The sequence below is a fragment of the Athene cunicularia genome (genome assembly GCF_003259725.1).
Source record: "Athene cunicularia isolate RWA chromosome 1 unlocalized genomic scaffold, athCun1 chr1_part1, whole genome shotgun sequence".
Taxonomy (NCBI): Eukaryota; Metazoa; Chordata; class Aves; order Strigiformes; family Strigidae; genus Athene; species Athene cunicularia.
In genome coordinates, this window is record NW_020799091.1 from 13,717,774 (window position 1) to 13,732,627 (window position 14,854).

Consider the following 14,854-nt stretch of genomic DNA (forward strand, 5'->3'; position numbering starts at 1 on the left):
TCATGTTTGAAATTATGATGTTTGTGCATGCTTACAGAATGGCCTATTAGTTCAAGTCTTAACAGCCAAATGTCTTTTCCTAGTGTATTACACTGAGGAAGAGTGGAAGGAGGGGTTGAAATATGATTGGTTCCTGCAGCAAGTCTTGTTCTAATTTCTTTTACATTCCTAACATTTGTAGTGATTTTTTGCTATATTATCTTAGGGTTGTACTGAAATCTGAAGAAATACAGGCAAGATCCTCCTGTATCTAATTTAAATAATTTTAAAGTACATTTCTATGTGAGTATAAGAATTAAAAAAACATACATTTGTAAAGCACCTACTAGATAAGATGGGATAAATGTAACTTTAAGAATGGTTTTCAGTTTAAGCAAAATACAGATGAATGTACATGATCATATAGAGATGGGAATAAGTGGTTTATGATCTCTATAGCGATGAAAGGTGGTTTTTGCAAAACCTATTTGGAACATAAAGGAAACACACCTCAGGACACTGCGTTCAGACATTAGCTATGGTCTCCAGAACACCATCACCTACCTTCCTTATACCATTTCCCCCTGCCTGTGCCTTCCTGCTCATAGAGGCGTAGCACTGCTGTTTGTAGCACTGTGTCTCTGCGTCTACTCCCGGTGTTTTCTTACCTTCGCTTATTCATTGCTTGTTTGCCTCCTGTTCTTCAGGTTCGTGTTTGTGCTTGCTTAAGCCTTTAATGCTTTCACAGGAAGTTATGGTATGAGGTAAAGGGAGACTGAGTTTTGTTACTTTTTTTAATTGTTTGTGAAAGACAGAGGAATATTTCAGGATCTCATCAGTGTTACCTTGTTGCTGCTGCTGGCCCTTGATCCCTAGATGAACTTGCTGATGAGAGGTAGAATATCTCTGTGCTTATACTTTTTCCTGGTGCTCATGCTGGTTTCATTCTGGCAGGCTTGACTTATTGCTGGTTTTGTACTATAATGCTATAGCAAAAGGGAGCGTCAAAAGCATATGAAAGGATGCAAACAAGTTATAAAATTAAACTCCAAATCCTGAATCAAATTGATAGAAGTGTTTTCTGTTCTTTGATTTCCCACCCACCACTTCTTTGCCCTAATCCCAGAAATGTTAGACATGAGCTTGAAACTATTCTGTTTCATGTACTGTTATATATGTAAAATGTTGGAATTTTTTTTAGATCAATTTCAGCTGGAGCAAACAAGAGCCCGCCATCAACTCCTTCCTTCTATATTGCAGGCCCACTCCCCGATGGATGGGAACAAGCTATGACCCAGGATGGAGAAATTTACTACATAAACCATAAGAACAAGACCACATCTTGGCTAGACCCAAGGCTTGACCCACGCTTTGGTAAAAGTTCATCTCACTTCAGAATTTTTGATTCGCTTCAGTTCACTCAGCTTTAATTTTGCAGACATATTTTGAAAACTTTTTATAGTACAATTAAAATATAACTTAATTTGATTTATAGAGACCTTATTTAAATCATTATTTTTAAAAATATTAGCATATATCCTTTAGGAGTGTATGTCACCAAAGCTTCTAATGCTAGGGGTTGGTATTTTGCCATGTGATCCATGCAGTTCCCAGAATTGATGGCATTCAGAAATTACTTACCTAGAGACAGTTTCAGCCAAGTTCACTCTTCCCTTTAAATTTACAAAACTTTACCTCAGAAAAATCTTTTAATTCCCAAACAAATATTTACTTTCCTTTGTGCTATCTTAAAGGGGGCACTGTCAAATAATATTTTATGATGTTTAAATACACTTAAAACATATACCAGCTTATAATTCCAGCTTGTCACAGTGATGATCATGACAAAACTTTCTGTTTAAAACAATGTGGAGAGAAATGTTTAGTTTTGTTGTTTCTACTTTAATAATCTTTTTGTGGGGTAAAGACTATGTAATACTGGAAATAGAAACTTAAATTAGGGACCACAAGGTCTAGATGTAAAATTTTAACAAAATAGAACCAGTAACTCATTTTTTGTAATGTTTTTGGTCTATATGAGGAGCAGAGCTGCAAACGTTTCAATACAATTTTGGCACTGATGACTATGAATAGCGATATCATATACTATTAAGAGACTCCGAACTACTTTCTTAGATTGTCCAAGTGATTGTTCTGATATGTTTAAGGTGATATTACAACTTCAATTTTTGTATAAAGCCATGACCTGTGTTTGTAAGCTTTATTGGCTGTATTGATTTGCCCTTGATTTGTTTTCCCAGTAACTTACTATTTTCAACTCCTTTGGATTTTAGTTATTTTTCCAGTGCCGTGGAAAAAACAGTAGGGGTAAAAAAAAGAAGAGATCATTGTGGTTTTCAGGCTTTAGTTTTGGACTTGGTGCAACTAAATGAAAACAGTGTGCAGATCACTGAGTAGGTCAGGCTGAGGGGATACAAAGCCTTTGAAGCTTTACAGGGGTTGACCTAACAACAACTGTGGGCCCCTTTTGGGAGAGGCATTAACTCCATGAATGCCATATAAACACAGAACTGCAAAACTCAACAGCCGGTGTCCTGTTTTGTTTTCTGAAATGGCTGTTAGAAATTTCAACATTTTTGTTTTGTAGGCTTGAGTGCTTACTTTAAACATCCGTTTGCTCTTACTGCTCTCTCAAACACCAGATTGTCACACTTTGTTTATAAACTGCTCATGAGTTTGTAGACAGGTTGAACCACTGTGCAACTTGAGCCCAAAGGTGGGGCGTATACTGAAGGTTGTCAACTTGGCAAATATCCATGCTGGCTTTAACACCAGCCAGAGTTGCAGACCTGCTTGTGTGTTGCAAGAGGAGTGTGTGGGTAATTTGCAACTTCACAATTACTTACTATGTGAATAAGGCTGAAAAGAAAGCAGTGATTTTGAAAATCAGTGTTGCCTTTTGCAGTTAAAAGAGGCAGGTCAATTATATTTACTTAAGTAATCTTGCAGGGTATGTATTTTTATTTTCTTTGTATTACTTTATAGTTTCCAACGATGAGCAGGAATTAAAAAGCAGTGTGGAAAATGCTTTAATTGACAGAGGTTGTAAGTGAGATGAATCTTGTTTCTCAGAAATATTTTGTACTCCTGTAAATAGTATGGTCTAACTGTAAAGGCAAAAGATACTTGTCTTGTGCATACTGAGATTCCATCAAACGTTAAGACTGTGCAGTTAAACTGAAAGAAGTTAGAAATGTCCAAAAGACTGCATAAGGGTTTCTTGCTGCATAGCTTCCCTTTTTGGGCCCACTGCGTATGTGTATCCCAGACAGGCTTGAGTACATGCCAAGGCTCTTTATTTTGTGGTCGGACTTTTAATCTGTTCCAGACCTTTTCAGTCAAAGAGCTCAAGTGTAACTGAAAGGGGCAGGAAAAGGAAAAAAAAAAGCATGTGGGCTCTTCTGATCTAGAGTGATGGCAAATAGAGACAAGCTGCTAGCTGCTGTTGAGCTTGAAGGAGTTTTCCTTGAAATCTTACGCATTGTATTGTGGTTTATGTTTTTATCATTTGAGCCAAGAAAATACAAAATCTTATTCCTTTTGCTTTCTCACTTGTTGACCTCCTTAAGTCACTCCAGTAAAGAAGAAAAAAATCTGTTTGACAGAACTTACTGAGCCTTGCATTTATTTATCGTGTGGAGATCCTCAACAAATATGTGCTGTGACCCTAAATAGCATGTGAATGACTCAGAAGTTTACCTTTCTGTGCTTAATATAGGTTGAAAATCCTGTTGGGTTTTTTCCCCCCAACGTTCACCATACTCTTTTGTATCCCTGTGCTTTAATATAAAGGCTTGGTTTTCACTGTTTTTTGACTACTAACACTCTTGGAAGCAATCCTAGGTGAATTCATCTTTGTAATGTTGAAGCTTTTGATTATTACAATGATACTAATGTTGATTGAAAATGAAGGAGAAATTAATTTCTTCCTTGATACTACCACTTTCACCAATCTGAAGAACTATTGAAAACAACAGAGCTATTGAATGGTATGTGCAAACATACTCTTCTGTTCCAGTATTCAGAAACAGAAGGTTTGAAGAGCCTTTGCCCTTATTGCTTCTGAATTCCCAGCTTCTAGGGAGACAGCCCTTCTGTCTCTGTATGTTCCTCATCAGATGGAAGCTTTGCATTCATCTTTGTTTTTTCCAGAAGGTGTGCATATACCTCTTTTTTGTTTGTTTTTTTGGGGGGGTTGTATTGTTTTGTTTTTTAAAGTAGTGCTGGGAATTTTCCATTAATCTGACTAGAAAAGAGAGAGAAAGGAGGATCAATTTGAAGAAACTGTTTTAGGTGGACATACATACTGACTGACTTGGTAGGGGGAATTTGGGTATTGCATTCATGCTTTTAAACAGAAAATAAATGATGCAGTTAATACGGATTCTTGTAGCAGGCTTTTAAGACTAATGTATCACATAAGAATCCCTGTCAGAATACCCAGCTGTGGAGTAGGCAACGTCTAAAACCTGACTGCTCCAAGTGAAAGACAAGAACTTTGTTCCAAGACTCAGATCAAACATCTTTGAAGTGGGCTTGAGGTCTTCAGCTACACCACTTAAACAGCAGTGAAGTCTTGTTGTGGCTCAGATGTTGCTCCTCCATGTCTACATATTTGACTTCTGAACACTCTTCCATTAGGAGAATTCACAAACTTTTAAAATCTAGGAAATAACTAAGTATGAAAGGAGGGTCTTCAAGCACAGGCGATCATAAAAGATGACCTGGATCAAAAGAATGGGGATGGGAGGGGGAGGTCCTTAGGCCTGTGTCAGCAGGATCCTCATCTAGTGAAGCATCTGGTACAAACATGCTGTCCTACCTTCTTAGACAAACAGGCCTTTGCAGGCCTTGTAGTAAGGGGCTTCAAATTACATTTTTTTCTTTTTTTAGAAGGTTATTTCTTTAAGGTAACTGGACTATCAGGTTGATCTTGTGTTTTGGACTGTTTTATCTTTTACTAGCTTCTGTTATTGTCCATTGGTCATTCTTCACAGATCCTACTTTTTCTTAAGCCTTTGAGATAAGTTAATATGTTTTCTTGATAGTCAAAGAATGTCTTGATAGGAAACAGGTCAGCTATGCATTCTGAGTTGCTGGAGTGGATGAAGTAGAAAAACATCTGCTTTTTCTATAAAATTAAATTTCCTAGAACCAGTTGAAGTTTGGAATCGTTCAACTTTATTGCTACAAGTTTCCAAGAATTGGCTTTTGCATCAAATACCATTAAAGGGATTTTTAACTGATATTTAAGTCTGAATATGATAGGACTTGTTTTTGAAATGCAACTTAAAACAATTTGCCTTCTGAGGATACATGATTTGTTAAATTCAAAGATGGGACAGTGGACTTAAAGTGCGAAAATACCAGAAACTTGCAGTCAATTCCTTGTGTGATTAATAGAAGTCTTGTGTTTAAACAGTAGTACGCATTAGAGTACTCAATTCCTGCAGACAGATTTGTCTTGAGTAAAGCAAGATACTGTTTTGGTTTTCTTGTTATTTTATTTCAGACTTCAGTTTTATAGGTTTATTATTAGTGATCATACCAGTGTTACACATGCCCAGTCTTTTTTCTTCTGTTCTTTCAAATGTTGGAGCTGCCATATGGGGTATAAAGCACAAGTCATGACCTCAGATTATTACCATGACTTTATTTTTATCTCTCCCACTTAGAGATTATGGTAATGTTTTTTGAAGTTCTGTATGAATTTTGGATGAGAAGGAGGGCAGGACTGTTTAATATCATTATGGAAAGTACCATAGGGACTCTGTGTACAGTAGCTGCTTGAACTACACAAGTAGGAAAAGGAATAAAAGTGATAATAAGAGTTGGAATATAGAGGATACATGTCAGAATTTTCTGCTTCCTTTTTTTGTAATGTAAGAACATTACACCTTTCAAATAATGAAAATGACTGGTTCAGAAATACTGAAGTAAAATACACCTACAGATGTCCTTGAAACATGTATTTATCATTTACATTAAAAAAACCTCAAACCCTATCACACAACAAATTTGAAATGCCCTTAAAAGCTTAAACTTTGGAGCATCGGCTAATTTTTAAGTATCAGAAATTAAAGTATTCCGTAGTGTGGCCTTCTTATCCCTTATCTGTCTAGCACTTTGCTTAAGATGTGTTCCTTCAATTTAGTTTGTAGGAGCCTTACCAGAGGCAGATTTGTGGACAAGATAGAACTAAAACCCTAGACTGGAAAACTTTAGGCCTTTTTTCTGGTCAAAAAAAAAGCTCAGACCATATATCTGGTCAGAGTGACATTCCAGATTTTTTAAGTTCCAGATCTGCCTTCCATTTTTGAGCAAAAGCAGAGCATGGGTCATAGTTGGTTTTGATCTGCAAATGCAATGGCATATCCTCTTTACATGCTCTCTAAAACAAAATAGATTTGCCTCATCTGAGAAGTCTGGTTAGTTTTTTCACCTCCCTGTCTCAAGTTTTGCAGAACAGTTGCAGGAAATCACTTAGGATGGGGAAAAGACTTCTCTGTTTTGATGTGTCAGAGAATGTGTACAGATGGAGCATCATCAGTTTTCAGTGAACCAGTGACTTGTGTAAAAGTGAGCTTACTGTGAATCTGCAAAGGCGCATGAAATTCCACTGGTAGTCATCCTTCTGTAAAAGGGGATACCGCACTTATGGTAGTGACGATAAATTGTTTATCATCGCATCAATGAAATCGTGTTTTGTTCAAAAGCAGGATGTATTTGGACCCTTTTTACTTAAGAGTTCACTGAAGACATTGTTAAATCTGTTCACAAATGTTGTGTAAGGATGCAGTTATCTACTTTATGTAGAATATTTGTATACTAATAAAAATGGGGGGGAAATGCTTTTATTATGGATTTGTCAGGGCAGTAAGTTTATACCTGTTTTGCATTTTGTTGTTTTCAGAATAATTTAATGCTGTTTGAGAAAGATTTATTGGTAAAGGTGTCTTTATGCCAGTAAAAATAATGCATAATTCCAGTGTTGTACTAGAACAGCTGTGACAGTGGAAGAAAACTAACTGCAGTCCTAATAGGGCCATTTTTCTCCACCATATCCTTCTAACACGGCAGTTTGCATGTCTCTGTTAATAAGCATACTACATTAAAAATTTAAGGTGCATCTTTTTGAACACATCATTCATTATCTGTGATCTAAATACATATATACACACACACAATAATTATATACTCTATATCTAATCATATATAATCTAAAATGCTAAGAAGCGTCAGCTTTTTTCTTCCTTGATTTCAATCATGTTGAAACATGATGTCAGTCTCTTATATACAGAAAACAATTTTGCTGCGTTTCTTGACAGTATACTGTTGATTTTTATTTTTTAAATTACAGTCGGTTTTACTGTATTTTGTAATTCCTGTTTAATAATTTTTATGGGTTTATGACAGATTAAAAAAAAAAGATGCAGATGTACCACATGCATATACACAGGGTTTGTTCCCCTCAAATAAATGGAAGGAAACCTGCATTTTAAAAAAAAAGTTTTCATATTATAAGAAACTATACAAAAGCTTGTCTTTTGGCCTAATTAACCCAGGAAGTATTATGTATTAATTAAGCAGTGAAACTGTTTGCAGCTAATACCTTTGTGTAGACTCTTTGCTGATTAAACTTTGGTCTAAAATGTGACTAGTTTTGATTAAATACATTTTGCCAGATATTCAGTGGACAGACATGGGGCCTTGATGAGCTCAGAGTCCTGCACTTTCTGTAGTCTTTAGTGGTTTATATATACAGTTTAAACCTAGATGATATTAGTTGAAGTTTCTTCTCATAATCTGTCTGATACAGTGTGCCCTACATAGTTCTCCTATAGTATTGGTACTTACACCATCAGTTCCATTCTGTATGAAGATTTAAAAAGAAAGTCAAATATTTTAAAAATTGTTTAGACTTCCAAAATTAAAATTGATTTCTTTTTAAAACATGGAAAATGTTTGGGTTTATATGCATGCACTGAGCAGAAGTTTCTTACAGATATTTACGTTACTGCTGAATCTCATTTTTATTTGCTTTTCTGGCTGGCCAGAAGATTTCAGTTCTTCTGAAACTGGCATGCATTGAGTGAAATTGCTTTACAAATATCGCTGCTGACTTCTATGGGGAAAAAAGTTAGATCCATTTTATTCCAGTTTAGTTTCTACTGCGTTAAAGAGTCTGTCTGTGGATGCTGTAGAGTCCTAGTGGTGGTCAATCAATCCAGCTGTTGCATCTCTGAATTTTAGGATACAGAAAGACTTTTGGAAACAATGGAAGCTTGATCAAAGGAAACAACTGTTTAAATTAGTATTTTCATAGCATATATCTTGTTTTAACCAGGTCCAACTCAGGAGCATTTGAATATTTCTTTTTACCTAAGACACTAAAATTTATTTGTACACTTAATACAGCCAAATGAGCCAAAATGAGAACAGTTTCAGGTTTCCCTCTTACTCTAAGATCCAGGATTCTCAGATTAATTGGAGACTGAAAACAATGAAGTGTTTTATTGTTCTAATTTTTAGGTTTTATAACAGCAGCGTTATGGAACTAGAACTGGGATTTCCTTAAAGTAATATAGCAATGCATTATAAAGAATGCAGTCCAGAAACATGACTTGTATCCTGATTAAACAACAAATTGTTGTACCAAGTCTCTCTAAAAAGCCAACAAGTGGAACAAGTTTTTATTACTTCCGAGATTCATTCTTTCAAATCCTGCTGGTTATTTTGTTTTTCTTCACAGCTCTTTTCAATTTAGTCAATGAGGATTTTTGCCTTTGTTGCAGTGCTGCAAACTAGCACCATTCAAAAACCTGGCCATAGTCAAAAATTATGCACAAAAACTGTCTAGTTTCAAGTGAAGCTGAAGGGAACAAGTACTGTGTTTTCAGTGCCATCAGTGAAAACATTCGTTGATTCTTACTATTAAGAACAGTAAGTTATAGTATGCACAGATCCTGAGCTTTTTTGTTGTTGTTTGTTCAAATACATGTGAAATTTGCAGATTAAAATTCGTTTTAGATTTGAAGGGTGAAATGATAACTATAAAAGAAAAACCATCAGACATTCAGCGGTGTCTGTTAATCATTAAGGGTGCTCTACAACAATCTTTGCATGCAATTCTGCATAGGAGAAGTGTACTGTGTTACTGCAAACTGTTAGTGCCCTGGGAGGTGTGATTTAAATTGGCATAGGATCTTGGGAGAGAATTAGCCTTTTATGTTGTTAACAATCTCCTGGCTTTTTCTCTCTAGCACCAATGACTGATAATTGATTCTCTCTTGGTTTGGTTTTGGTTTGGGGTTTTGTGGGGTGGGGGGAAGTCCATTAAGGATATAGACAGCAGTCTAAACTTTTTTCAATAACTGTCAAGTATTATCTGCTACAGTACAGAACAGACATTCTGCTGTTCGGCTTGGACAGTAGAACATTTAATGTATAACATGTGAAGACCACTGATTCTATGTTCTCAAAAGCATATTGCAGCTATTACAACTGACTGTATTCTGCAGATTGTGAAGCTAAGCTATATTATAGGATGGCAAGGTCTTTTTTATTGTTTTAAATTGCTCGTGTTTTTTAACTTGTCTGCCCCTCCTCCTCCTCCCTCAAATCCCCCTTTTCTAGAAACAAAGCCTTGTTTGTTCCTTCTCTGCCTGTGAGGTCTTTGCAGTCTCTGCTGTGTGGGTGCAGAGCCCCTTATTTAAATACTTTCCATAGCCATGGAAGGTAAGGAACAGGATGTATTAGAAAAGTGATGTCCTAACTCTAATGGATAGATGAGGCTCTTTGAATTCAAAGTACTTAAAAAGAGCTTTGTGTGTCAGGATCATCACAAGCCCATGAGGTAAGGAAAAAATAAAATGTGCTTGTCTGAGATCACATTGATAAACATATTCTTTAGAGTACAGATTTCTGTGGTCATTCTCTTCAGTAAGTAATGGAGAATAGAGAATTTAAAAAAACAAACAAACAAACAAAAAAAACACCGCACAAAACAATCCAAAAAAAGAAAAAAACAACCCCCCCAAAAAAGAACCCAAACAAAAAAACTTTAAAACCCTCTGGTTTTTCCTGTCACATGAAACAAGATGTGATTTCCCTCTTTTCGCTAAATATTGTGGTGGAAATTATAGAAAATTATATTCTTCTTTCTGTTTCCCTTCAAGATAGAACACTTATGTAATCAGTCAAGGTGGCTGAAAATCATTCAGTGTTATTACTGTTGGTTTTTCCCACTGGTTCTTCATTTGTGTATGTTAAGTCACTAAAATTCAGTTAATGGTATTTTCTTTTAATGTCCAAACTTTTAGTTTAATTTCACAGGTAAAAGTAGTTCCCTTACATAAAAAACATCTCCATGGTCTGTTCTGAGGACAGTTTAAAATCTGGTCAATTTGAAGTCGTTTGCACTTGCATTCTTGAAATTATAAAATACTCAGAAAAATTCTTTTAATGGATATGTGAATAAGAATTTAGAAACTAGATTTTTAGGTTCAGTTTCTGAAGAGTTACCAAATCATATCAGTAATCTTCCCCCAATATTTACTGATTAATATTAAGTATACACTGAAGTCTCAATATCTTATGATATTCCTGGTTTAGATAAACTTTTAATTAGGAACATTACTTTCAAAATGGACATTAGATGCCATTTCAGGGATCTAGGATGAGGGAATAAAATGGAAAACAGTAGACAAACATGATTTTTTTCTTACAGTTATAATTGCAAGGTCAGTAGATGGGATGAATGGAGCAAACTGTGATCAGAAAGAACAGGAATAATACAAGCAGCTGTCAGAAAGATACATGTATATAAAATATCAAGAATTTGACATGACAAATTATTTCCAAAGTTGCATATTAGTGGAAAAGAGACCTAGGGAAGGAATACTTGTATGATGCATGTAGGAAAAGCAAATTCATAACATGTTGAAGGGATGTTAGTGATCTTGCACATAAGTGTTTAACTAAATTTAGAAATTGTTAAATTTTTATGAGGTTATCTGTAACATGACTTGTCTGTGAACTGCATGAGGCAGGGACTTTGAAACCATGATTATATAATTGGAGACTAGACCATTAAGGCAGCCTTTTTAACCAAAAGAAAACTGACAGTCTTCAGCTTGGGTACTTAATTTTTACAAGTTAGGTAGTTTGCTTTTAACTTAGATGTGCATCTTTCAGGTGATTGTGATTTTCTACCGTAGTCCCTCTTCACTTTCCACTGTAATTGACTTTCCATCTTGTTTAATAACAGGTTTTGAATCCTGGAACTTCCTGGATGGGTAGCACAGACTTCTGCTTGAGTTGCAGAATTAGCTAACAGGAAGAGAAGGCTGTTGCTTTCTGTTGTCCCATACTAATCCCTTCATTGTCTGCTTTTTAAGGTGAAAGAAGCTAAGATATAAAAAGCAAAGGACATGGTCTTAGTTTGAGACTTGATAGGATTATGGGTAAAAAGAGAGAAAGGAGGAGATATATTCCCCACTCCAGCAGTGTCATGTCTAGTTTGTCTAGAGCTGGTGGGCTGCGTTTCTTTTTGCGTTTCTTTCTCTAGCTTCAGTTTTGCCCTAGTTTTGGTAAATGTAGGTAGTCTAATCACTATCAGTCTTCCAGCAGAGAGTGACCAGTGGAGGTCCTGGAACTTGTAATTAGAGTTCACTGCTGACATCCTTGCAGGGACAGCTGTTGGTGTTGTTGAAACTTCTGCTTAACTCTTTCTGTTGTCTTGGGACATATGAACCTTCTGTGTTCAGCAGAGGAACAGGCTGCCCTGTCTCTTCCTGTTGCTGACCTAGGGACACAGCTCATGTTGCAAAGCTGGTTGATTGGCTTATCCTGGTCATCTTCTTCCTGAAGTTCAGTTTTGATGGTGAAGTGGTGCTGGATGTTTTGTAAGATCAAGTACTTAAGGTTTAATCCACAGCAACGTCATCTTCCCACTATTCTTTTTCCCCACGGGGTCAGGATGAGACTTGCAGGTTGGAGTTGAACCTCCAGCCCTTTGTATTCAGTCTGTTGTTTCTACTTGGTACTGGGATTCAGTTTCTATTCTTATTTCACCTGTTCACTTACCTCTACAGGAAGCTTTATTTTATTTGTGATCATGTGCGTGAAGATCTCTCACAAGTAACTACATAAAAGATTATTTCAAATTACTTCAAGCTATTTGGCACTGCCTTTTATTTTGGCTTGACTCACAAAAATGTGACCCACCTGTCTATTAGCTATTGACTCTGTCCTGGACCTATGGAAGAGTTGAAAGGGTAGACTAGAAAGTTGAGTTCATAACTGTTTGACTTTTATTTTTTTTCTTTTCTGTTCTCACTCCCAGAGCATATGTTATTTCTTCTCCATATGTTACCTCTCAATGGAAAGATGAGCTGTGGCAAGGGGAAAAGAGAGCAAGGCTGTGAAGAAACAGCCATTTTACTGCTGTTATGATATAAATATATTTAGGCTTCCTTAGAATAGAAAAAAAGGCAGTACTGTACCTTAAGCTGAACACTCAAAAGACAGTGAAGACTGAAGGGCTTTTCAGAGAAAAGATGGTACAGATTCTTTATGAGATAACTCTCCTTTCTTACGATGGTTAGAAGTGTTACATGTTCTAGGAATTGTCTATATACGATGAAAACATTAATTCAAACTAATACAACAGATGGTTTTCTTTGCACCAATTTTTTTTTTTTTTTTTTTTCCTTCTTAGTTCCCATAAACCAGAATCCTCATTCCCAGGAAAAAAAAAAAAAAATCACCACCACTGCTTTGGCAAATACGTTCTGCAGCATATTGTGAATGTTAACAGATTCAGGCTGTTCTGGACAACAAGATGGAGAGTTAATTCCAAAACTGAAAGCCCCTGAAAATAGCATCCTTGTAACACATTCAGCCTTTCTCTCTTTAACTATGGGAACTCCAGTGTGTCTGTTGGCTTTAAATGTACTGGTCTTGAGAGGGAAAAATCAGGCCTGTCAAGTAGATGCACTCCAGTCATGCGTTATTTTATAAGATAAAATTGTCTTAGGTCTTGTTTTTATGGAGGAAGGGAAGATGGGTTCTCATTGTGCATTAGGCATACAAGTCGACACTTTTTTTTACTACCGCTTTTGAATTTTTTACAAACTCACAGATTTAACTGTTTCCAGAAGCTTTCCGAACAAGTATGTACTCTTAAACATGAGACTGCTGCATTGATTTCACAGGAATAACACATGAGCAGCATACATTTCATGGTCTGAATATGAGTGTAGCTGCATGTTTTGTACTGTCATGGCTTGTAATTTTACGAAGTTTTTAATATGTGCCTTCTAAGGTTAATACTTTCCTTACATCTGTTTGTTTGAATTTAATTTTTAAATGTTTATTGTTTTGATTCCTTAGCCATGAATCAGCGAATCAGCCAAAGTGCTCCAGTGAAACAGCCACCCCCTCTGGCTCCTCAGAGTCCCCAAGGTGGTGTGATGGGTGGGAGTAGTTCCAATCAGCAGCAACAGATGAGACTTCAGCAGCTACAGATGGAGAAGGAAAGGCTGAGACTGAAGCATCAAGAACTGCTTCGGCAGGTGAGGCCACAGGTTAGACACCTACTTCCACTATTTCTTTTGTATGTTAAGTTTTGTTCTGGCTAAGTTGTTGTTTCAGTTAGTCTTAAAGACCAGTGACTGTACAAAAAGCTTTGAGCTCTAAAAAGGTCTGAATTAATCCTGTTACTGATACCAGCTTGGTAATGAAAGTATCAGACTGAAGGATTTTGCTTTCCTCCCTCATTCCTCTCTAACAAAACTTATCTGAGAACAGGCTTCTTTACTATTAGGATTACATCATGGACTGTTGATCTGATTGGATATTCCTCTTGAGAATATATTTCATATTCACTGAGTTCTGAGTCATGCAAAAAGGCAAGAAGTTGGTTCCCACAGCTGCTTTAGTTCTGCCTTTAAAGTGGAAGAAAATCTTTCACTTTTAATGCCTGTCACAGTCTGTAGTATTTCAAAGTACTTTTAAAGTTTATATAAGATACATTGAAGAGACACCTTATTGCTAAAATCTTATCTCTTAAACAGTGGAGTGGAGCATGGAACAACTGAATCACTCATACCGTGTTTTGAACCAGTGGTTTTCTTATGTGAAGAATTTCAAACTTCGTAATTATGCTGCAAGCTATTCCTTTCAGTATTTTTCTACTATATGAATACAGCTGTAGCAAGTGTTAAAAGTGTAGGACTGGACGCTGGAATCTCTGGATTTTAAATTCGGGCTTGACTTCCTTTTGACTTTAAGCCTTCTGCTTCGATTTTTCCATCTGAATGTTTAAGAATTACTACCATCTGTGCTAGATAGGATATTCTTTGGGTTTTTGACACTGCCAGAGAGAGCACTAATCTTTTCTTTGAGGAAGACCTTCTAAAATCTTACCCTGTTCCCTTTTCACTTTGGGTGATGGGCCTTGTATCAGGAGAGGATGATATCTTAATGTCCTCAAAGACAGCTTTTCTCTTTCTTCATCACCTGCAGTATTCTGTCCTGGAATCTGACTCCCGTTATCCCCTTTGTAGTCAAGGCTTGTTTTGTAGGAACCTTCAGCATCTCTTGGTGTAAAATGGGTCATCTTTACGGCTGTTACTTTTTATAGTACTCTAGGTAAGAATACATTGCAAAGGTGGCATCAGGACTTTCTCTCTGCTTAAGCACCTGGGCTTCTGCTGTTCCTGCTTTGCAATTAATCCACCAACAAACATTTTATCCTGTGCTAGCATGCTTCTAGGTAGGCCTTCTAATTGTCTTCTTGCCTCAGTTGTCATTGGGAATCTGACTAACTTTGGACCAGGTGACAGCCAGT

At 36.4% G+C, this 14,854-nt stretch overlaps 1 protein-coding gene across 1 annotated transcript in view; it reads left to right on the forward strand.

The window, feature by feature from the left end:
* YAP1 (Yes associated protein 1) overlaps positions 1–14,854 on the forward strand; it is a gene marked incomplete at its 5' end in the record, with an annotated part of 91,311 nt that overhangs the window by 57,824 nt on the left and 18,633 nt on the right. The window contains 2 exons of the mRNA XM_026855979.1: positions 1,240–1,353; positions 13,396–13,577. Coding sequence (XP_026711780.1) covers positions 1,240–1,353; positions 13,396–13,577 — 296 coding nt within the window. The remainder of the gene's footprint in view (positions 1–1,239; positions 1,354–13,395; positions 13,578–14,854) is intronic.